This window comes from Brachycentrus maculatus, unplaced genomic scaffold, assembly GCF_059751285.1.
Source record: "Brachycentrus maculatus isolate JH-2025_06_01 unplaced genomic scaffold, ASM5975128v1 h1tg000068l, whole genome shotgun sequence".
Classification (NCBI taxonomy): Eukaryota; Metazoa; Arthropoda; class Insecta; order Trichoptera; family Brachycentridae; genus Brachycentrus; species Brachycentrus maculatus.
The window spans coordinates 2,366,844-2,392,500 of NW_028280822.1; the positions used below are offsets into that span (position 1 = coordinate 2,366,844).

General features: G+C 31.1%; 1 protein-coding gene across 3 annotated transcripts in view; it reads right to left on the reverse strand.

Moving 5' to 3' along the window:
• The window catches only part of Ldh (Lactate dehydrogenase), a 46,220-nt gene that overhangs the window by 6,275 nt on the left and 14,288 nt on the right, over positions 1-25,657 (reverse strand). Inside the window, exons 1-2 of one of the 3 annotated variants that reach the window (XM_088256885.1) lie at positions 13,688-13,867; positions 4,813-4,948 (exon numbers count right to left, since the gene is read on the reverse strand). In XM_088256885.1, the coding sequence (XP_088113011.1) occupies positions 4,813-4,932 (120 nt within the window). In that variant the 5' untranslated portion in view covers positions 4,933-4,948; positions 13,688-13,867. Of the gene's footprint in view, positions 1-4,812; positions 4,949-6,897; positions 6,988-13,687; positions 13,868-25,657 lie in introns of those variants that run through there. The other 2 variants (XM_088256883.1, XM_088256884.1) reach the window with 2 other exon arrangements.

A 25,657-nucleotide genomic window follows, 5' to 3' on the forward strand; every position in this document is an offset into this window, starting at 1 on the left:
GGTATAGTATGTACACAGACCAAATACGCCAAGTATACAATGCCAATCATCATGGATGTCTCTTGAATGAGAGTTCATTAGTAATCTGTCATCGCACGAAAAATTGCGATGGATTTAGCTCAATGACGTAACCAATAAGAGTTTGAGGTTATAACACATCATTCCTCGTGAAAATTGAGTTAAAGGAAATAATAAAATTTCCATAAAATGAGAGAAAATGAAAATTAGACGAAAAATTCACGACACGCATACTTCCCAATTATATTAGTATTAGTCAACGGATCGTAACAAACTTTCTAACCATTATTCAAAGGTATGCTAATGGTGCATAGAGCACCGCATCGTATAGAAGTAGTGATAATCCTGATCGTCAATACAATAGGAATAGGCAATCAGCCCTGCACCTCTGGTACCTACCATTCCAGGGTTTTATCAAATGAATATTTTTTATAGTAAAAAATCATTAACCATTATTTTGAGCCTCTTGGGAATCGAACCCACTACACTAAGGATGCGGCAATTTAAAACAAAATATTATTAAAATTAACATTTCGAGTGTGTCCAAATCTTTGTTCACAAATCTAAGTTTCTCCACTTAGGAGTTATTTATACATTTTGACATCTCAACATAGATGAAGAGGAATATGGAATCTAAGAATTTTTGTATTTTTTGTTGTTGTTTTATATTCAAATCAGCCATAGATACTGCTGCGAACTCACCCATGAAGCGACGTGAGAATTGTACCATATTTGCATGAGTTCCAAAATTTGAGAAGCGTGGTAGTCAATTGAGTAGAATAGTGAATGTTACGCGTATATAAAGCGATCACTCAAACCAGCCTATGACAGGTCGTAACCCAGACTTTTATATTATTCTTAATCTAATTTGGTTTTAATTCGTTTATCATTAAATCCTAATTATCAGCGCACTAATTAGTGAATACGGTAGTCGATTAACAATAATCTAACACATTAGCAATTGCTAAGCACTTACGTTGAAATTAGCATATATTAATTGACATTATGCCATTATTGACAACATGTCCTGGTATTCAGTCGAAAAGCGACGAATTTAATTTACACATATGTAATTCCTTAATTCTATAAAAGAAAAAGAATGAAAAAAAATTAAGTAAGTAAAATTTTATTCATGTAATAGAATCCATAACTATTCATCGTTGACCCATCAGCACCCTAAAAATAATGTAGAAGCTACAAAAAAGAAACTTTTAAATCTACTCATTTTTATCTGAGAGAAAGGGTCGACTATGTTTATAAAATTAAATATTCAAATCCACAATGGATCTCAATCAAATAACACTAAGAAAAAAGTCTATTTTTATTGAGCTGTTGGTTAAAAGTTATTACTTTTTGGAAATAAGCATTCCACTCCACAAATTGAATATCCAAAAAAAATTCTTACATTTGGCTAATCTAAAAAGATTCTAATCACACCACATGTAAAACCGCCTTATCTATATCACCTGGCTTTATCGTATCATTGTTTCGATATGCCTAAACCAGGGGTGAAGAGACCGCGACTTGCGAGCCGCGTGCGGGTTTTTTATAAGCAGTTCTTACTTGTAAAAAAAAAATACATTTTTACCACTTGAGTTTCTTTTATTATAACGACTATTTTCAGAAGCTATGATTCCATCTACAGGTCTAAATAAAAAATGCCGAAACAATAAATAAAATAGTATTTCTTACCGTTACACAATTCACACTCATCAGAAGAGTGTGGAGAGTTAATAGGCAATAAAAAAGTTGCGTACCAATTTTGTCATATCCTGAATTGAAGTAGCTAGTTAAGTTCCACGTACAGAAAGGGATCCAAGGTCACGGATTAAACTAGTACGATATGCTCGCGTTTTATTTTTAAAGAAAGAATTCCGATATTAAATTTCCCTTATTTAATACCACTTTTTATTAAAATCTATTTTGATACATGTTTCGAAGCGGAATGCATCGAAACATATGTTTTAAACACAATTCATTTTATGGTCTAACTCACATTGATAAAACTCAGTTGGCTTCCAGCAACGCGTAGAGCCGATCGTCGGGTCTAGCCCAATTTTTTTTAAAAAGAATACGTGTTATTTTTTTGTTTTTGTTTTTTAGAATATGAATTGCAAAAATATTTAGATATTTTTTATAATTCATCACCTTTTAAAAGAGCTTTTCTTTTCAAAACCATTATTTTTTCAATACAAATACGGTGTTTAAAGAAAAACAATTACGTTAAATGTTACCTGAGTTTGAAGAAAATTAAGTTGCGAAGTTGGAATACTAGGCCTTAATAAAAATGTGGTATTTATGAAGTGAAATTTAAATTAAAAATTGATACGCATTACTACAAAGTGACAGCCATTGATGATTTTTTTAAAATGTTTTAATAATTTATAATATTATTTTAAACCAATATAAATTAGAAACGCCAGAACTTAAAAATTACACACCACAATTTGAGACAGGAACGTATGACCTAGATTAGCGGGAACTGGAACGCATGTGGCGCGCGAGTCGATTTCGTTCAAGGCCATTGAAACGTTTTTTAGGTTTTCTTGTTTTTAGCAGTGCTCTTAGCTACCGAAATCCTCAAAACTTCTATAAATTATATTTTAAAATTATATTTAATAGAAATATCTTGCGTTTCTATGAACAAAAATATACATTCTGTCTTACTAAATGTTTGTCTTTTCTCATCAGAAAGATTTCCGACCCCTGACCAAAATCTATAACGGCTAGGCGATAATGCTATATATACAAGAAAAAAAACTGTTTTATATCGATTAAATTTTGTAACAATTCTTCCTATTTTCGTTTAACCCTCAATTTGATGCTGTGCCCTATGCACCATTGAGTGCGGATGAGAAAGTTTTATGAGGGAAAAATGATCAGTCTTACAGTCCAGGTTAAATGAATGTTAATGAAAAAACATTACTTATTCCCCCACACGGGAATCGAACCCGGGACATCCAAAATTATTTCGTATTTTTTATAGTTTTAGCGTATTGAAAATTGTCGTAGCATCGCGTGATTGTTCGCGAAATGTTGAACGCAGTGAACGTGTTAATATGATGTGAAAATTTAATGTTTTCAGAGTACGGTAATCCCTCAATCCCTTTCGTGGGTCGATAGACAAGAGAAGGATATCTGTAAGCTCTAAACGTTGCATTGTTGCCATGCTTTAGAGAGATTGCGTGATCATAGGTCTCGGTCATAGATTAGCAATGTTATCGAAACTAAGCTGGTATAGAAATGTCGCCGGCGGCGTCCAGACGGCTACTCCCAATCAGGCGGAGTGCATTTTAATCCAGGACAGCGGCGATGAAGAGATGAGTACATTTTGAAATGAAATAGGGAATTTTTCACCCAAAAAATAACACCAGACAGACTTATTTATTCCAGAATGTTCTTGGGGTGTAAAATGATGTTTTCAGGGGATGGAAATACTGATGAATATATACATTTGCCTCTCTTAGTTGGTATTCAGCAGAGCAATAGTCCTTCTCAGAGGCGTTATGTATATTCTATCCATTACATGAACCCAAGAGGTGCTTAGAGCACCGAATCGACACGCTGTTAACTCGAAAGTTGGGTCACAAGATTCACGTATGTACTAGTGAAATATATGAAGATATTTATGGGATGCAGACGTAAGTGAAGAAGCTCAGGGGGAATGAAATTACCACTGTAGAGAAAAGGAAATACTTAGAGGAGTAATAGTAGGTATTATAGAGGAGGAAAACGAAAATATCAGCAATGGCTTTTTTTAGTAGTACAGTCTTAAAATTTACTAGTCAAACATTCAGGAAAAACAAATGGCCCATGTTAAATGTTAATTAGTAATAATCATGTTTTATGGTTATTGTTGGTATACAATAAAAAAAAATTAAGCCCTCAAAAAATACCAATTTTACTAGAATGAAGTTGTTTGTAAAATCCCCTGCCTTTTTATTCACATATTTTTGTTTGTGACCCCCTTGCGTCCCCCCTTCCAACTATATACTTGTTCATAGAGTCCCTTGCAAAATACACATATTTGTAAAGCCCCTTGCATTTCTCTTCACGTGCATTTGTTTGTAAACGATATTGCGTTTCTTTCCAAAAATCATTATATGCAGAGCCCCTTCCGTTTCTCGCCAAATATTCTTGTTTGTAGAGCCCTATGTGTTTCTCTCCCAATATAATGTGGAGCCTCTTGCGTTTCTTTTGTGTCGGGTTGTGGTCCCGTGGTTAGTGTCGCGGACTCTCGAGTCACAGTTTCTCGGTTCGAACCCACTCTACAACAATTTGATACCTATTTCTAATAATGAGCCGCTTGAGCTCGCTGAAATAGTATGAAATTGAAATATAAGTAAGTAAGAAAATCACAAATATTTCTCAGTATATATTTTTTTAAATACTCATGTACTGGGCTTTAGATTGTGGACTGCGGTATCGGTCATGTCTTAAGTAACAAAAAATTAAATTTGCATCATAGATGAAGAAAAATATGGAAGTCTGGGCATTTACGGGGCTTAAGACCGTCATGTGCTGGTTTCATTATGCACGTATAACATTCACCAATTCTACCCACGATCAACAACCACACTATTCAAATTCTTGAAACTTCTATATATTTGGTTCAAATTTCGAAACAAAGTGCTTGAATCAGTAGAAGAGACTTCAATCTATTGGTGAGATGAAAGAAGCTTTTTATTGAGCAGAAACTTGTATTTGAGGTCCAAATCCTGGATGAAGGTAATGAGGATTATAAGAAACGCTAGAAAATATAGTGTACATTTTATTATTTTAGTATTTACATACCTGAGAAAGAAGACTGAAGGCGCATGCCATTCCCACCTGACCAACTCCGACCACGGTCACCTTGTTTCCTGAGCACAGCACCGGCTCCGAAACCGGGCTCAGCAATACTTCAGAACTCATGTTGTCAAAAAGCAATCTGGAATAAAAAAAGGTTTTATCGACTAGTATGTGAAACGTAATGCTAAGTATGTCCTAGCCACAACTCAGATTTAAGCGGTTTATTATTTAACCCGTTTATTGTTTTTTTTTTTATTATTATTTTATTTTTAAAGAGATTTTTTTTAATATTTACAAAAATACTTCAATTTCATACTATTATATTTCTGTGAGCTTAAGCGGCTCATGATTCGAAATAGGGATCAAATTGTAGTAGAGTGGGTTCCGAACCGAGAAACTCTGACTCAAGAGTCAGCGACACTAACAACGGGACCACAACCCGACATTTAAATTTATACCCGTTTTATATTTAAAATTTTGCCCTGTGTTAGTTTTGTTTATTTTTCTAATTTGTGTTTCAGTCTTGTTGACTTTAAACCCAAAATGAGTAATGGGAATTACTCATCGGGAATATACAAGGAACTTATGTATGTAACATGTTTTGAAATAAAAAAATATTCATCCCACGATTTACAAAAAATAAAGATTTTATTGTTATTTAAACTTCACTTGGTAAGTTCTTTTTTTAAAAATATAATATCTCTAATAATAAAAAAGATGACGCACTATTATTAAAATTTAATACTGTGTCTAAACTATAATCACGTATACTCATTATAGAAGGAAATAAATGTAATTATTGTTATAGCTAAAGACATTATCAAGATATTTATCCATTTTTACTAATGTACCACGTTTATGTAGGTAAAACATTTAACAAGTTAATTATTGATTATTTCAAAAATTGACTGAGTTTAAATATGTTTTCTTTAAATACTTGGGCGATTATATCAATTTAAAGAACTTTTATGTATGTATGTAAATACAAAATAATAATATTTATTCTATACATTTAAACTCATAAAACCAAGCGTTTGCGAATCCATGTATCGATACTTAACAAGAAGGCTTCTAGGTGAGTTGAATTGGTGAGTGACGATCAATTAAAAAATGTCACAAAAACGATATTTCTCAATGGATGTCCGAATTATTTGACCATTAAACCATTTTCATAAAAAAAACCGTTGAAAGAAAATATTGAGATACCGGGATCATTAAAAATTATTTAAATCAATACCCCCCCTCTTAGAAAAATCTGGTAACTAAATAGCTTGTAAACATTCTTTTTTTGAGAAAATAAAAATATTAAAAACAGTTTATCTATAGATTTTGGTGAACTAAGTATTCCCTGCACGTTACACCAAAAAAACATTAAAATACAACGGGAAAAAAACATTGACATCAAAAGAGCAAAATGTGTATTAAAAACAATTTTTACTAGTAATCTACTTTTTTAAAAATCATTTTAAAAATATATTAATTATTTAAATAATCTGTGAGAAATCTAAAATATAATGGAGCTTGTAAGAAAACTTTCTTAGTTTTGGTATATTTGCTTTTATTGGGATATCAAAAGATGTATTTAAATTATTTGTTCTTGGTCACATACATGAAAAAAAAAACGAAAAAACGCGAGTAAAACATATAAAAAAATATTATTACAGTAACCAAGATTTCCTAGCAAATTGTAGAAGATAGCGAGATTGACTCTTTAACCTTGAGCCCGCGAATCTCCATGACAACCACCTTGATATTTTCAATGTCAAATACTGCGTCCTTGAAGTGCAAATCAATTTATTCCTTCAAGATGAAAATAATTTAACAGACGCCCTTGTTGCGTAACTTGGGCGTATAAAGCTATTTGGAATATTATATTTTGGTAAGATTCACCTAAATAAATACGATTTGAGTGCCATCTAACGACAAACATATAAATTTGTCAAACTTAAAGTTTTTAACCGAAATTTTTACTACTCTGCAGTGCGCAATACAAGGAAAAGCGATAGATTTATTGAAAATACATGAAATAAACTGGAATTAGACGATAATAAAGTAAATATATGAGTTTTAGATAGTAAAATATGTTACTGATTCGAGAGTCCAGATTCGCCGTTTTCTCCGGACATTTTGCGCACTTTATACGTTCGACGCTGATAGACCGAATGCCCGCCTTCGACTGCTTTGGAAAGCATTTGGGTCAGTGCTTGCGGGGTAGGACGAATGGAGCACATGCGCAGTCGGAGCACTTCGTGTAGGAGGTACTCAGAACTACGTTAAATTCACGTGAAAGGTCACGAAAATGCCCTTGAATGAAAGGAAATTTCTAAAGCACAACATTCATACAGCTTTTTCTAAGTTCAGTTCAATACTGTTAGTTAAAAAAAATATCCACAAACCGTATTATTTCTAAATTTGTAAAAAAAGATAATATAAAATTTCAATATTTTTTTAACAAAATTATGATCATTTTCAATTATTTATACTGTGTACATTTTAATATAATTTAATTAATGTAGAGCGAACAATTTTTTTTGTTTTCCTTAATGTCAGTTAATAATTATTTTTGTTTTTTTTATTGCTTCTATCTCCTCTTATATCCTTTATTTATTATTATTACAATATATTTTATTATCTATGTTATTACAATCATTCGTAAGCGAAAAAAGATCTAAAGAAAATATTTTTTTATAAAGTCAACATTTAATTTCTGAAATTAAGTTCCAAAAAAAAAAAATATTAGAAAGTTTTACTCATTGCACATTTTAAAAAATGTTTCGTCACTTATGTATGAAAAAATATTTTTAAATATAAATATGGTTAGCTTGAACGAGATAATATTTTCTGCAAAAAAAACGCCGATATTCGATTCAATTAATTAATAATGATAATTTATATACTTTGATTACTAGAAATAAAAATTAAGTCATAACAAATCTTCAGGTATTTCAATCAACATATAAAATGCAAATAATATTTTGGCTCGGACGCGTTTTGGTGCAGAAGTTTAGGCACAGCCGTTTCGGCGCGGTGTAGTCGTTTTATAGAGAATGGCACCGCTTTGCAATGTGCAATGTGCAAATACAAATTAATTTGTTAATTACTATTACATCTTCACCTTCAAGAATCATAAATTTATAGGAGCGTAATTGAGCATAGCAATAACGTTTCGTATTCGTTTATATTACTCATTTTTAAAGAATAATTATGGATATACGAAGGCAAAATCATATCTTTTTTTTATACATGAAATGCAGTTTGAAAAATTTTTTTTTCTAAAAATCAAGTCTTTTGATCGGTCCCCATGTTTTACAACATTGTCGAAGACGCGATTGAGAATTAATCAAAGAATAATCATCATTGTTGTAAAACATTATATGTAAAACTAACTAACTAACTAACCATCACGACGCTTCTCCGCAGGGGTAGGCAGAGAGAATAAACCACCAAACCAATCTGTCTTTGTAAGCAATCTTCATCTTTTCCACATTCATACATCTTCTCATCCATACACCCCGATTATTCCGACTTCTGACCTGACCACTATCAAAAATTTGAAATACTTGATCACGCCAAGTTTCCCTAGAACTTCCTCTGCTTCCGCCTCATAAATTTGTTTAACTATTTTTTCTTTACTCATTCGATTCACATTATATGATTCTATGCATTATATGTGTTAAAAATATTTTTTTGGCCTTTGTCCTTCCATTAGTATATCCATAATACTGTAATATTGATATAAACGACAATACCCATTGCGTCGCCCTGTATGTTGACTAAAATTAACGTTAGATTAGATTAAAAAATGCAAGGTAATCCATGATACTCGCAACACTTTTCAATGCACGGCTACTAACAAGTACATAGATTCCCATATTTATACACTTTTATAATATTTACACAATTGATAACGTAATCATAGTTATAATCGTATAACTACAATAAGGTTCTATCTAGCAAACATAAAATTTTCAAAATCCTGAATGAAATCAATTCAACATCACATCACAAAAATATACTGTTACAATAATTACGATGTATGATTGTGATTCATCTTAATTAAGGTGATACATCGAAGTACTATAGTGGATATTTTTTTGTTTCTTAGAATATATAGAAGAAAAAAATGTATTTTTCAACTCCTTTCCTTTAGATAAATCTTTTCTTTTCAAAACCATATAATTATTACGAAGGAAGAAAAACTTATTTTTTCTATGCAAAAATAGTGTTTTAAGAAAAAATTAATTACGTAAAATGTTACCTGGATTTAGCGATTCGCGACATAACGAATACTGGGCCTTAACAATGCCAAACAATGCCGAAATGCAAGGAGATAATTACTGCGTTTCGGTGCAAGATGATTTTTTTTTCAAAAGCACCCCATATATCTAATCGGACACTAAATAGATGTTTTATAGACGCGCTTACCACTTAACTACGAAGTCAGACAAAAATACTTGTATAATATATTTTTAGGTAAGTATTATGAAGCATACGTTCTATTATACTTTTTATAGGGCATAATTGTAAAAGAAGTATGTAAATGATATTAAAAAATATTTTTCAGTAAGATATGCGTATCTATGCAAATTATTTATGTATTTTAATAAAGACACGGGATTTTGGAGTTGTACTTCTATTTCAATGCGCACGTTAAAGTCTTATTAAACATACGTGTTAATCCATGCTTAATTATTATCTATACAGTACAAACATTTTTAAACATGTGCTACGTATCGTACAATGTGTCATTGTTATGATGTTTTCTTGATTATCGAGTTGAAATTTGTTGAAAGACATCAAACGGGTCTAAGTCCACATTTAATAGAATGAAATGAAAAAAAAAATGTTTATTAATAATATAAGTATATGTAAATGTATATAGGGATGAATTCGATTCCCAGCGGTAAGGTCAAATAAATATAAGTAATTTTTTCACTGTAATATTTATTCAATATTACCCTGGACTGGTGTACCTGAAGCGGAGGGCTAATCACTCTCCCTTCGTGTGTTAACAAAAAAGATAAAACTGCGTTTGTCATGCAGTGCCCTATGCAGCATTGGCTGAGGATAAGGGTTTGAAGAAGAAGAAGAAGTAAAAATTTAATTTCGCCGATTGAAAATGGGGCGCGAAACCCGTTATTTACAAAGATTTTTCAAAAAAATAGATTCTTACCCATAATCCGATTAAAATATGACTTTTGAGGTATTTTTTCACTTTTTAGCAAAATAACATGTGATAAAATATTTGCAAAATAAAAATTGCCACTTTCATGCATCTCATATATCGTAGTCGTACAGGAAAAAGTGACCAACTAACGAAACGTAAAATATTCAAGAGGACCATTGAAGTCGCTTTTGCTTGGCAAGAAAATAAACATCAAAGCAGTAAGTCATTTTTAACAAGTCAACACATTATACTTTCAAGTTTAAAGTCGCTTTGGGATTTTTTCAGGGCAATATTAAGCTAGTAAGATATAAAGAAGTCAATAATCACATTTTTGTAAAAAATGCACTTGGTTACTTTCTCCTGTATGACTACGTATACTTATACCCATAAATTATTCCCACAAAACAATAAGGTATTGCTCTAAAAACACTCGCTTAATGCTCACCAGTGCTTCTTACTCCTTGCCTTCCTTACAATTACTGTTTACATTTCAAAATCATGTTTTAAGAAGAAAATCATTTACGTAAAATGTTACCTGGATTTAGAGAAAATAAAGTTGCGACTTAACGAATACTTGGCCTTAAAGAGGAACGGTTGTCGATATAAAATTTTGTATCATAAAGGAAATTTCCAACGATTTTTAACGGTTTTTTACGAGATTTATTATGGTTTTAGTAAAAAATAAAAAATAAAACTAACGTGACTTTAATGTGTGCGTTTAATTTAACGTAATCGCTTTATATGTATTTTACAAGATGATTTATAATTTATATTATTCGACTGTTTTTGCTTGGTTTCATCGATCAAATCCGTTTTTTAGTAATTATTTTTTGTAGATATTATGAAGTAAGTGCAGTAGGTACCTATAACGTTAGGTTAAATTGGTATTTCAAACTAGCTGTATCCGGCTACGCATTGTTGTGGATCAGTCTAAAAAATAAAAAAATAAAGAAAATAGGAAGCGCACATTCCTAATATTAAATTTCACAATGTTCGTGAAGCGAAGAAATTATTAAAAATCTTTGAAACAACAAGGCTATCTGAAAATAATGATTGAATGTAGCTGTCAAGAAGTACGCTAGCGGTTATGAGCAACGTTTTGTATTGCGTATGTTTACATCCAACAGATGACGCTGCCATTAAGATCAATAACCCTTTAAAAAAAATAGATTTTATTTTATCTGTAATCTGTTACATTTCTATTTATTTATGCTTGTTTGTGAAGTTATGTAATCAATTGGTTAAAAATTGTGCTTTCACAATTTTTAACCAATTGATTACATAACTTCAAAGGATTAAAAAAATATATATTTATATATTGTACAAATGACAAAAACGCGCGTATACGAAACCAACCTTGTTTCAAGATATCACACAATATATTATGAAATACTTAAGGAGATTTAAGATTTTGAACAAACGATCGTTAACATTTATTTTTTATATTCATAGATAAATATATTCTATAGTTCAAATATAACTTTGTTTTAAAATCACTATAAATATTTTATTATAACTCAATTATAATGCCTACCGGTTTCGAAGCGGTCAGCTTCGAAACATCATTTTATTAAAATTAAACACTTGAATATACCACTTTATCGAGTTTTATTTTTATTTACGACTAGTTTCGAAAACGACAGATGTTTTCATATTCTGGTTCAAATTAAAACTATTATTATTATTATTTATTGATTCGGCATTAACTTTGTGGAATGTCATAATTACTATATTAAAATTAAACACTTGAATATACTACTTTATCGAGTTTTATTTTTATTTACGACTAGTTTCGAAAACGACAGATGTTTTCATCTTCTGGTACAAATTTTATTAAAATTAAACACTTGAATATACCACTTTATCGAGTTTTATTTTTATTTACGACTAGTTTCGAAAACGACAGATGTTTTCATCTTCTGGTACAAATTATTTTATTAAAATTAAACACATGAATATACCATTTTACCGAGTTTTATTTTTATTTACGACTAGTTTCGAAAACGACAGACGTTTTCATCTTCTGGTACAAATGAAACATTATAATTAAGTTTTAATAAAATATTTACAGTGATTTTAAAACTTAGTTACATTTTTAACATAAAATAGAAAACCACAAAGTTAGTGCTCCAATATAAATGAAATAAATTATAATCCAATTATTTAATAAAACTATCGTAAATAAAAAGGATGATTTTTTTTTAATATCAAATAATTAATTGAGTCATTCCAATAATAATTTCGCTAGGACATATAATTTATATTTTATACATTTTATTATATTTTTTAATATAATGATTTGATTCAAAGGAATTATGTTGAAAAACAAACTAGAATTAAAAGCGCACAACATTCTAATTACGTGCGTTAAATAAAAATTTCGTCTCGCTATCTCACATGTCGTATATTTGCATAGTTTATTCAGTAAGGTAAACTTTGATAAAAAGCTAGCTGTCATCATGACACCTTGCGATAAATAAGTTTTTTTAATTTATTTTATTTTATTGGAAGGAAAAACAACAGTTTCAATATATGAAAAAAAAGATAAAGAGGTAAGATAAAACATGTTTATTGTAACTGCAGACAGTTAGTCGAACTCCATATTAAATTGTTGGGTAATATATCCAAAATTAAACACGGTTATTGAATTGAATTCTACCTCTTCATCTTTGATGAGTCAAAAAATAATACCTAAATATTTTTTTATGAGTTTATATTCAGGCCCGTAGATGGAAGCATCTGTAGCTTCCCAAACCAGTCGTTAAAATAAAATAAATATAACTCAAATGGTAAATAACAAGTGATCTCATTAGCAATTTAATCACGTCTAACCGCAGCGTGAAGCCGAAACAATTAATAAAATAATATTATATTGCATCATATTAATATGTATTACACAGTGATAAAATTAATGTTTATATCAAATAAAGTGCCACCGCCTCCGTAGTGTAATGGTCAGCACAATCGGCTACCGTTCTGAAGGTCCCGGGCACGATTCCCAGGGGGGTCAAATAAATATAAGTGATTTTTTCCCTGGACTGGTACCTGAAGCGGAGGGCTGATCACCTTTTCTTCACGTGTTAACGATCAATATAACACTGCGTCTGTATGATGCAGTGCCCTATGCACCATTGGGGTGTGGATAAGGGTTTAAATGAACTATATTAAATAAATGATGGAGTGAAAGATGACTTTTATATACCCTCATCTTTAGCATAATAGTCAAAAGCACTAAGTAATTCTCTAAGGAATCAAACAAAATACATTCCAATAAAATACTTTACTGAAATCAATAACAGATATAATGGCAGTCCATAATGATAATCATATAATGATCAATAAATAATCAACTTATGATCAATAACAGTACCTGTCAAAAATACAAACGTACAAAAAAAGCGTTAAAATTTAACAGTAAATATGTGAGTTAAATCTGAGCATTACGCACTATGGTCCTATTATTTTAAATGGCAAGAGCTTTTAAAAAGGTGCATTTATAAACTTAGTTAAAAAATGTACACAAAAAATATCTAATAATCTCATAACAAATGAATGGTTACACAATGGCGTGTTAAAATGCAAAGGTTTGTGTTTAAATTTCTAACTCCTCGGACGCGATATTAAATATGTAATTTCAATGTCCCGCTATTTTTAACACGCGACCGACCGACGTTGAATCGCGATCCACAGAAATCACACCACCAAACGCACCTGCACAAACAGTATAATATCGGCAGCAGAACTTTCGATAACTTTCAGTTAAAATTCAGCTTTATCCAAGTACTTTACGCTCACACATTCACAAAACTGGAGTTTTAGCTTTACTAGTATTATTTCTTTAGTATTATTTCTTGGGGCGGCGTGCCGCGACGGATGGTTTATAAGGACTGCGGTCGGGCCGGCTGCTGTCAGAAGTTTAATAGTGAAGGAATCCCGTGTGTCCGACCCCTTCCACTTTCCGTTTTTTTAAGTGACGGATGGGTGAGTCAAGCGCGCAAGTCTGATACGATGTTGCGTGTAGGTTTTCTGGGAAGAATAACTCGGCCTTTTGCACTTGAGGAAACCGCGATAAGTGTACGCGCGAATTTGCGCGTCTACTTCATATACTGCAATAAATGGACATTCCTTTGAAACGAATGACGGTGATAATTATGTTTAATTAGAAATTGTAAATGAAAATAATTGTTTTTTGCCACTTGAGTTATTATTTTTTTACATCTCATCAAAGATGAAGAAGAATATGGAAGTCTGGGCATTTACGGTGCTGACGACCGTCATAGGCTGGTTTAAGTGATCACTTTACACAGTGTAACATTCACCAATTCTACCCATTATTGACAACCACACTTCTTAAATTCTTGGAAGATCTACATATATGAACCAATTTAGAAACCTTGTTCTTGAATCACTAGAACTTCACTAAAGACATCTATTGGTGAGATGTAAAGAAGCTTTTTTTTTAAAGCAGAAACTCTTATATTAAAATGTGAGGTCCAAATTTGGACCTCACTTGAGTTATATTTATTTTAAAGAGTTTATATTTAAACCCAAGATGGAAACATCTGTAGCTACCGAAACTAATCTTTAAAATAATATAACGCAAGTGGTAAAAAAAACAAGTGTTTTCATGTACAATTTCATCATGTCCTACTACAAAGTGAGTGCCGAAACAATAAAAGGTTTGATTAGGGTCATAATTTTTTGATGAAGGAGAATATGGAAGTCTGGGTATTTACTGAGATTAAAAACTGTCATAGGCTAGAAAAGTTCACTTTACACAAAATGACCACTTAACTAACTTGTGATGGGTCATAAGCTTTGTAAATAACCAAACTTCCAGTTTCTGCTTGTTGAGATGTCAAAAATGTAAAAACAACTCCTAAAATTGAGAAAATCCAGATATTAAAAAGTATTTATGTTGAGATGTCTGTAATCTATGTTGACATGTCAAAAATGTAAAAACAACTCCTAAAATTGAGAAAATCCAGATATTAAGAAGTATTTATGTTGAGGTGTCTGTAATCTATGTTGACATGTCAAAAAATGTAAAAACAACTCCTAAAATTGAGAAAATCCAGATATTAAGAAGTATTTATGTTGAGATGTCTGTTATCTATGTTGAGATGTCAAATAATCTAAAAACAACTCCTAACATTGAGAAAATCCAGATATTAAAAAGTATTTATGTTAAGATGTCTGTTATTTATGTTGAGATGTCAAAAAATGTAAAAACAACTGCTCAAATTGAGAAAATCCAGACATTAACAAGTATTTGGACATAGGCACTCAAAATGTGAAATTAATTTTGTGATTATTTAAAAAAAAAAAAATTATGTATATCCGTACTAGTGTTGTATCCTGAGTTTTATTAGTCTAAAATTATCTATTCGAATTACACAACAAAACGCAATGTTTTCCAATGAAGCAGACAGAGTACTTCAGGAGCGAAGTTTTTATTAGTTTACGGGTTGTTGAATGAGTTTTGTGGAATATTGCATCACCGGGCGAGACGATGGCAAATATGTCCAACGACTGCGTAATCGAATCGAACGGGCTTCCAGAGTTCTGACAGGCGCCGTGGCGTAGTTGGGTAGACGCTTGATTGCGAAACTGATGTCACGGGTTCGTTTACTGCCAATTGTAAAATGAAGTAAAGGATTATTTGTTTTTTATTTATCTGCGTGTCTGTGATGTATTATTTACATTTACCATTTAACTTTTCTTTAAAATCTATTGTGAAATGCGTTTGGATTGATAATGATGCTGAATGCATCAAAACACGTACGTGTCATAGTAGATTTTAAGAAATAATAGTTAAATCTATTAATACAAGCGTTTGTATTTATTGCGACATGAATTTACCATCATTATCATGATTATATTGCTGAATGCATCGAAACACGTGTCACAATATATTTCATGAAATATCTATTCTGACATCTGTTTCCATGCAAACACCATCATTATTATACCGTGCTTGATAATTATGCTGAATGCATCGAAACACGTGTCTCAAGAGATTTTACCAAAAAGTGGTATTATCTGTTTTGACATGATCGATGTAGGTATTCGCCATCATTATCATTCCTTACTTGATAATGATGATTAATGCATCGAAACACGTATTTTATGAAACAACGACATATTTTATGAATTACTAGTAATCAGTTTATTCATTATATTTTCAGTGTGTTCAAATTGTTGTTGATTTTTTTACCTAAAGTCCAAGTAACTCTGAAATCTAGGTACGGCTTATGCAACGCCGCTTATCATGACCCTACTCGGGCTTCAACTTTTTGAGTTTCATAGCCTATGCCTACTCGTGGGTGGATTTACTCTGTATGTTTAAATTTACTATAATTTCATGTAATTTATGAGAGATAATTCTAGGCAATATATGTTTTATACATATACTTAAAATGTACCGATACAGAGAATATAGTGCGGATTGAAACTCTGTTGTGCTCTTTACCGTTCCTAACTGATAATGACGAGATACATATTTAAGTGCTCCGTACTACGTTATAACTCTATGATTGTATTATGACGTCAGGTGATACCGTTAAATCCAATTCGCCGTCGCTTGGTCCATTTTTTATGAGCAAATCACCTATACGCGAAGTACATCACGTACTACAAAAGAGCGTCGCTTCTCAAACTGTGGAACGATGCCAATTTATTTCTGTCATTTCAATTATATTCTTCGAATTTATTAATGACGGAGTAAAAATAAAATCATTGATACGATGGAAAATTTGGGAAAGAGCCGAATGAATATATAGAAATAACAAACAAATATCAAATAAAATATATCATGCTGCAGGTCCCGGGTTCGATGGGGGGATTGAATATAAATATTATTGATTTAACACGGGAATATTTATTTAATATTACACTAGACTGCATCATACTGACGCAGTGTTATATTAACGATCAATATAACATTGCGTCAATATGATGCAGTGCCCAATACACCATGCGGACAAGCGTTAGAAGAAGAATATATATATATATATATATATATATATATATATATATATATATATATATATATATATATATATATATATATATATATATATATATATATATATATATATATATATATATATATATATATATATATATATATATATATATGTATATATATATATATATATATATATATATATATATATATATATAATACTTTGTAAAAGGATTTTTAATATACCAAAATAACTATGTGAGGATAGGGTAGAATATTCGACAGTGGCTTATTCATGGAAACTTTACCTTATTGATGAGAAAATCATATAAAATAGAAAAGGACGAACTCTCACTTTCTTCTTAACTCAATGCCACACCTTCCGTTCCACTTCTAAGGCATTCGGGATTTTGTGTCTTGTTTCGACAGATTTGTTTCGCTAATATCGCAAATTATCGTTGTCTAAGCAATGTACATCGAGCGTCTCCTGAGAACGGTAACCCGACTTGCCTCTTTTGACATTATTTAATTCCAAACGCCTAGGTCTAAGGCTACAATTGATTGTAATCCGACAAAAAATCCTGCTGCCAGATTGCTTTTTTGGTACTCCATTTAGTTTTTAAGGGACGTATATTAAAGTAACAAATTTGGAAAAAACACTCTTGTTTAATGAATTTCGCTTAAGATAATTATATTATTAATTTCTTTCATATGCTAGCCCATAGACAATTGTGTGAAAAATCGATGTACATATTATATAATATAATACAATTGAAAATAAATGGTAGGATTGTACTCGTATGACTGCGTTATGATTTCAAAAAAGCCTTACGATTAATTATTACAGTACGCAAAAACCGTTTTAAAAAGTATCCCTGTTATGTGAACCTCCTTCAATTTTTCTTTTCCTGACAGTTCTCCCAATCTAACCCCTCTCCCAATCAGGCTAAATAGGTATAGCGTGTATTTGGCATATTTATTAAGTAAATCGATATTTTTTCATTGAATATTGGTCTGGAATCGACAACAAGGTAAATATCTAAAATCCAATTTAAATTGGTGTATATTTACCTCTTTGTTATGTCATTGTCAATGTTAACAAAAGCAAGTTGTCAATATGACATGTCAGTAGCGTTTTGAAGACATTGGGAAAATATGTGACGAAACCCGTTTTTTACCGGATAAAGTAAAAATAAATACCTTTATCTTTTGAATACATTTACAGCATATTTTTCACAGCTGATTAAAAAAATATACCCACACTTTGTTTAAATATTTCCACTGTAGTGTTTTATTCAAACACAAATAATTTAAAAGGGAAAAATAAAACATATTGGGCATTTGTTATTTTTGGTTCGTAATATTTGAAATTATTTTGCATTATACAGCACAATATAAATACAAATACAAAAAAGTATTTAAAATATAAATACAAAAAAAGATCCTACAGAGGCATGGCCTGTGTGTGGGTATACAATATAATTTTAGTCATAGTAAAGGGCACTGGCAAGAATACAATAGATATTTTAATAAGTAAAACTAGAATAAAAGTTTTTTATATAAAATTCAAAATACTTAAATACTAAAATAAAATAAAATAAAAAGAAAAATAAATAAAAAAAATAAAAATAAAAATTTAAAAGGTGATAATAAAAAAAGTAAAAGGTAAAGTAAAAAGTTAGCAAGCATTTACTACATGAGTGATACGCCTAAAAGAAAAAGGAGCTTAAATCTGTCTCTTCAATAAACATTTTAAGCAACATTTTTAATCGAAATAACCATAGGTAATCAACGTCTAACATATAGTCTTTGTGGAATTAATCAAACAGTTTTGAGTCAGAGTCTCGATAAAAAAGGAGTTCGAATAAATTATTCATTATTTAGCTAAATCTATTATATTATTTTTAGGAATTAAATGTCGGCGCAAGAAAACATATTTTAGACACTGTTGGCAATAGATTTCTTGAATCTTCTAATTCTGTAATCTTTAAATATTATGAAACAATTAAAAATAGTGATGAGTGTGAATAGAATCTGAAACCTTAGTAGATACTATAAGATTGAATGAACTGAGGGCCCTTATGTAGCTATACAATTCTAGGTACTTAAGTAATAGTTTGTTTTATCCGGTATAACATGTCCAGTAATAATTATGGGAGAAAACAATAATTATGGGTAAGGCCAAGTGTTCAATAAGTAATGGGGAATGTAGGTAGGTACTTATATTCATTTTCGGGGAAAGGAAGAATCTATTGACATAGCATTGTGAGACAATAATAGCTTGAGACAATTGTTGTGAAAACTAAAGTGGTAATATTATACTAGTTAAGTGTTATTTGACTCTAATACGTGACATGTTAGCTTTTAACCCTTATCCGCACCCCAATAAGGCACTGCATCACATAAACGCAGTGTTATCTTGATTGTTAACACATGAAGGTAAGGTGGTCAGTTATCCGCTGCAGGTACAAGACCAGGGTAATATTGAATAAATATAACAAAGAAAAAAGCACTTATATAAATTTAGCCCCCCTCCCCCTGGGAATTGAACCGGGACCTCCAAAACGGTAGCCAAGCGTGCTGACCATTCAATTCAATTTATTTATATTCAATTAATATAACACTAAAAATTTTAAAGCGTATACATTGAAATACATACAAAAATCAAAAATATGCAAGAACTATTGCTAAAGGTGTAGAAGAATCCCGCTTCGGAAAGCTCCTTCAGACACATGGAACAGATCAATATCTAATGAGATATTGTTCAACATAGCGGTAGCTTCGGCATAACCATCGGCAGGTTGGTCCTGTGTATATGAATGTGAAACAATCTATGCCGACGCTGTCTTAGGTAACTATCGGGAACATACAGACCAATGTTCTGGATAATTTCTGGATTATCAATCATACCGCGCAACAATCTATAACATTACACTATGGAGGCGGACAAAACCTATTAAATAAATATAAACTAAGAAATCTTTATATTACCTTCGACGGAACTTCATTATATGAATAATTTTTTTTTTTATAAGAATCTAATATTTTATCTCATTTTCTATTTTATTTGATTGCTTCTGAATTCGAAGTGGAGATTATAATTGCATTCGTTATTATAACTTCCCCTTTAGCCCGAGGGAACGCGTTACGCCGTAATCCCTACAAAAGTTAATTTAAATGTTGATGGATGAGCACCGATTTGTAAGCTGAAAGATATTCATGAATCATTCGGTTACATAAACATTGCACCACCCGATAAATTTAATTCAACTTTGTGAATAAGGATAAACCCATTTCAGTGCAACTCACAACATCCTGAATAAAGTTACATATTTCAATGCAACTATGTTAGATTTAAATTCTACAACTCAAATCGATCAAACACGTTGTAACCACATTGTCTCGGTAAATTTATTTGTTTTTTTTTTTTTAAAGTTACGTTAATATTATTAAGTACCAACAAACTGAAAATAAGGCGTAGACAAATTCGTACTAATTGTAACTACTTTGTAAAATCTACGCTACATGCACAAGCCGAACGATAGTTACATTTTTATTAGTTTTTTCTCTTTATTTTCAATATTATTTTTAATATTCAAGCTACAGTTTTACTCCTCCCTTAGCTCCTTCACTAGTGTCATTTATTCCATAAAATATAATCGTGCATCTAAAAACTTAAAGCGCAGTACTGAACACATTGCCTTTATGTTTTATAATATAATAATATTAAAATCATATTATTTATTGATTCGGCATTAACTTTGTGGAATGACATTATTTTATTAAAATTAAACACTTGAATAATCCACTTTATCGAGTTTTATTTTTATTTACGACTAGTTTCGAAAACGACAATTGTTTTCATCTTCTGGTACCAATTAAAACTAACGAATAAAAATATATTTAGGTGTATATACTTATGTAAGTTTTAATTTGTACCAGAAGATGAAAACAATTGTCGTTTTCGAAACTAGTCGTAAATAAAAATAAAACTCGATAAAGTAGATCATTCAAGTGTTTAATTTTAATAAAATAAAAAAATCATATGTAATATCGTAAAATAAAAATGTATTTTAAAACTTAATTGTATGAATTAATTTGTAAATTTTCAATTTTAATTAAATTGGACTACTTAAACGTCGGGTAAGTTCATTAAAAAAAGCTTGATAGATGAAAGGTGTGATACCACAAAGTTTACTTCCGATTCTACAATAACCAGATGAATTCATAATTCCTTTATAAATGTTTATGCAAAAATATATTGTTAAGAAAATAAATACAATTTTATTTTTATTTTATTACGTTTAAAATTGATATTTTTTACTATTTACATATTTTGTTTTAAATATTTATATATCTACACACTAACCTTAGTAAAGGGATATTTTTTTTTGCAATTTAAAAGAATCGCGTTGGAATTTCTAAAAGGGAAAATTGCTAAAAGGTTGAATCGATTCACGGATAAGTATTAAATAAGCCTTTGTGCTTGTGATACTATCTGACATAGGTATACGAGTATATCTCAAGCGTATCTGGTTCCACTAGAGTAATGGTACTCAACCTTTTTTTTCTTTGAGCCAAATACATACATAACATACATACATTAAGTTACGCGGGTCGCAACGCTATACTAGTTTGATGAAAAAATCGTGAAACACCCCCGCCCTTTGGATAAGAATTTTGAGATTTATAAATTATAAACTAAAACAAAATAATAATTGTACATATCGCGTATCAGCATACTGTTCCACAGCAAAATTATTTTCGAGCGTACTTTTGCCTGCGGAGGCACAAACAGGTCACAAGGATCTACAATAAGAAGGAGAAGAAGGAGAAGAAGGAGAAGAAGGAGAAGAAGGAGAAGAAGGAGAAGAAGAAGAAGACTTTTGCCTATCAAATTTTTGTTTTTGGAATAAATTTAGCATATGCAATAGCAACAGTCTCATACCAGATCTCAATCCTTTTCGGGTGCTACTGTTTGTGCATCAAAGTTAAAACGAATGTACGAAATTTAGAATGCCAATATTTTTTAAATCATCTTCCTGATAATAAATGTGTTTAGGGCCGCACATAAAACCTTGGTGGGCCGCATGCGGCCCGAGGGCCGCTGATTGAGTATCGATGCAGTAGAGCCATGGATGTATTAGTTCTTACCCCATAATACGACGGGGGGACGATTCTATTCGGAAAAATGTGTATTTCAGTATTGAAATTCTCTCGAAAATGCTTTTGAACAATGATAATGAATTTTAAATTCTGAATTTCTCATTGTTTGCACATGGGTTATAATTATTAACATAATGATAACAGACTGAGGCAACAATTTATGAGGCGAATGTAAGTGGAAAAAAGAGCAGAGGAAGACCGAGAAAAACATGGCACGATCAGGTATGCCAAATACTTGAAAGTGGTCAGGTTAGGAGTCGTAACAATTGGCGGGTATGTATGAGGAGATGCATGAACGTGGAAGAGGCGAAGAATGTTTGCAAAGACAGAGTGGTGTGGCATTCTATTCTCTCTGTCTACCCCTGCGGGGAAGCGGCGTGATGGTTAGTTAGTTAGTTTAGACTGATTAAATAGAAAAGAAAGAAAAGAGACCACACACATTTATCATGTTTAGTTTCGCAATGGTTGTGGGTATATAATAATTCCTAGCACCGTGTTAAGTGTCCTTTGTGCAATGTGTGGCCTTTGAGCGTTAAAGAAAAAAAAAATAATTAGATTTATTGGAACCCCGAAAATCCGTACAAATGAGGCTGTGGCCTGTTTTGATTTGGAAGAGTTAGGATTAGCCGAGAAATTTGTAATAGAGTATATAACATACATAGTATTTTATTAATTGTTTCGGCATTAACTTTGTGGTAAGACATGTTACAATGATTAAAGAAAACACTTGTTTTTTACCACTTGAGTTTTATTATAGACTACATGTTTCAGAAGTTAAACTTCCATCATTCAGGTCTGTATAATAACTAAAATATAAAATATAAAATTGTTCTATAAATAAGGAGAGGGGAAAGTAAGGGGAAGGGGTTAGTCAAGGGGCGGAGTTTGAAAACAAAGGAAAAATGGAAAGCAAAGGTGAAGAATTTTGAAACAATATATTATTTAATAAATTATTATTAGAATTTAGGTTTTTTTGGATTTCTAAATTTCCAAGATAATTCATAATTTGGCCTTTTATTACACCTTGTTCCATATAAAGGCCAAATTATGAATTATCTTGAAAATTTAGAAATCCAAAAAAACCTAAATTCTAATAATAATTTATTAAATAATATATTGTTTCAAAATTTTTCACCTTTGCTTTCCATTTTTCCTTTGTTTTCAAACTCGGCCCCTTGACTAATCCCTTCCCCTTACTTTCCCCTCTCCTTATTTATAGAACAATTTTATATTTTATATTTTAGTTATTATACAGACCTGAATGATGAAAGTTTAACTTCTGAAACATGTAGTCTATAATAAAACTCAAGTGGTAAAAAACAAGTGTTTTCTTTAATCATTGTAATATACATAGTAATTTACTCTACAGTAGTTACGCTGTCCGCGCCTCCCTAAGCCGCCTAGTATTCAACATACGCTCCGCGTACGAATCTATGTAATGTCATTAGAGGCTTACGAGTACCTACCGGCCCCGTACAATGCTGTACAGTACTGTATGCTTTATTAAATTTTCAATAATTTTCAAACAAAATGTATAGTAATTTTTTTCTTCTCCGTCTTATTCCTTATTACTGAGGGTTGTGACTCTTGTGGAAGCAATGACTCTTCTCCAGCTATGCCTTGACTGTGCTGCACGTAGCGCTCCAAACACCGATGTGCCTGCTGCTCCCTTAACTTGATCGGTATATCGCGTGGGGATCTTCCTCTCCCTCTTTTCCCCTCCAGATTACCGATCATAACCAGTCGTTCCAGGCTATCCTCATTGCCATGCGCAACGTGTTCAAAGAACTGAAGAATCCGTCGTGTACAGACATTGGCCAGAGTCAAGCCATCCAAGCTTAGTTCCTGGCGAATGGACTCGTTGGTGCTTCTAGCTGTCCATGAGATTCGGAGCATGCGCTTCGAACACCACATTTTAAAAGCTAAATTTTTCCTCTTTCTGCTGCTTTTATTGTCCATGTTTCAGCAGCATATAGAAAAATGGAGTGGACCAAATTCCTGACAACCTTTATCTTGATGTTGTTACTCACACCCAGGTCTTTCCAAATTTTGTCTAGCTTAGACATGGCACGTTTGGTAAATAATAATTTTATGTAATAAAAAATGTGCTCTTCATTCTTGTTTTTTATTTTTTATTTTTCCTACAAATGTTTTTCTTCAAAATATTGTTGGGTTTTTTCGGGATTTCAGAATTTCGGAATTTCACTGTATTATTTGAATTAAAATAGCAATTTACAAGAAAAAATACATACGCTCACATTTTTAACGCGAGAAATGCATTGGCGTTGAGTAGATAAAGTCGTGGCTTCGAGAACAGACGGATGTGAAAGACAGCGAGAAGGTTTTGTAGCATTTTGTTTGTAATACGCGTCATACAATTTAATAATTATATTTTTTAAATACTCTACGCATTTATTGTTTTCAATGTACCCAGTATCTGCGTGAATTTATTGATCTACCGGTGTTGCCGTGTCAATTATTTCCTCGTTTCCTATTACATACGAGTATATCAGTTCATAGAGTACCAAACATATACGGATCATACCCCAAAATCATGTTACGCCATCGCCTAAACTATAATACATGGTCACATTTTATAAATTGCTTAAATTCATGAACGTTTTTAGGGATTAAGTTGATATTTTACTAACACATAATTCATTCTACTGGAGAGTATTTTTTAAATAATGTTTATCGGGTATATTTTAATTTTTATGGAATATGTAAAGAATTTTTTAAAGGTATCGTATAGCACAAATTTATCATTTTCACGTTTCAAATTTTAAAATATTTTAGTTTAAAGTCCATAATTAATAAGAATAAAATGCATATTTCAGTGAGTATTATATCATAAAATATTCCTTAGCAGGGAATTCTCGCAGCAAGTAGGTACTCATTATAAAAAGCTTTGTGATATTTCCTACAACAACAAGAATAAAGTAAAATAATAGGCACAAGACTCAACTAAAATTATAAACTTGTATTAACCCTCCTACACATACGAACGTACGTGATACGCGCGGTTTTTCTTCACCATCAAAGAGAAAAGATATCTGTTCCAAAAATATTTAATGCGTACCGGATACACTGACAAATTTTTTTTAGGTTTCACACCTGATAATATTTTGTGACAACAAACGTTGTAATTTTTTGCTTGTTTATAAAAAATATGCCTGAAAATAACCCGAAAGTAGGTTGGCGATGTTTTACTCTTAGTTTAATTTTCTTACTTATGTATTTTGTGATTATGTATAAATGTCTATTTTTATTTTTAATTTAAATTTTACTTAGTAAATACCACTATTTTATAAGTAAAACTTTAATTAAATGGTAAGTTTAATTTAAAAAAATGGTAAGATTTTATCACAAAGTGATTGCCGAATCAATTAATGACTTTATTTTTATAATTGTCTTATTTTATATTTATTTATTTATATCATATTTATATTTTGTGCTAATCATCTTTTTTATATATTTTTCTAGTTTAAAGTTATTAAAATTAACTTCATACCATACTGTACATGAACATTGATTTATATTGTATATTT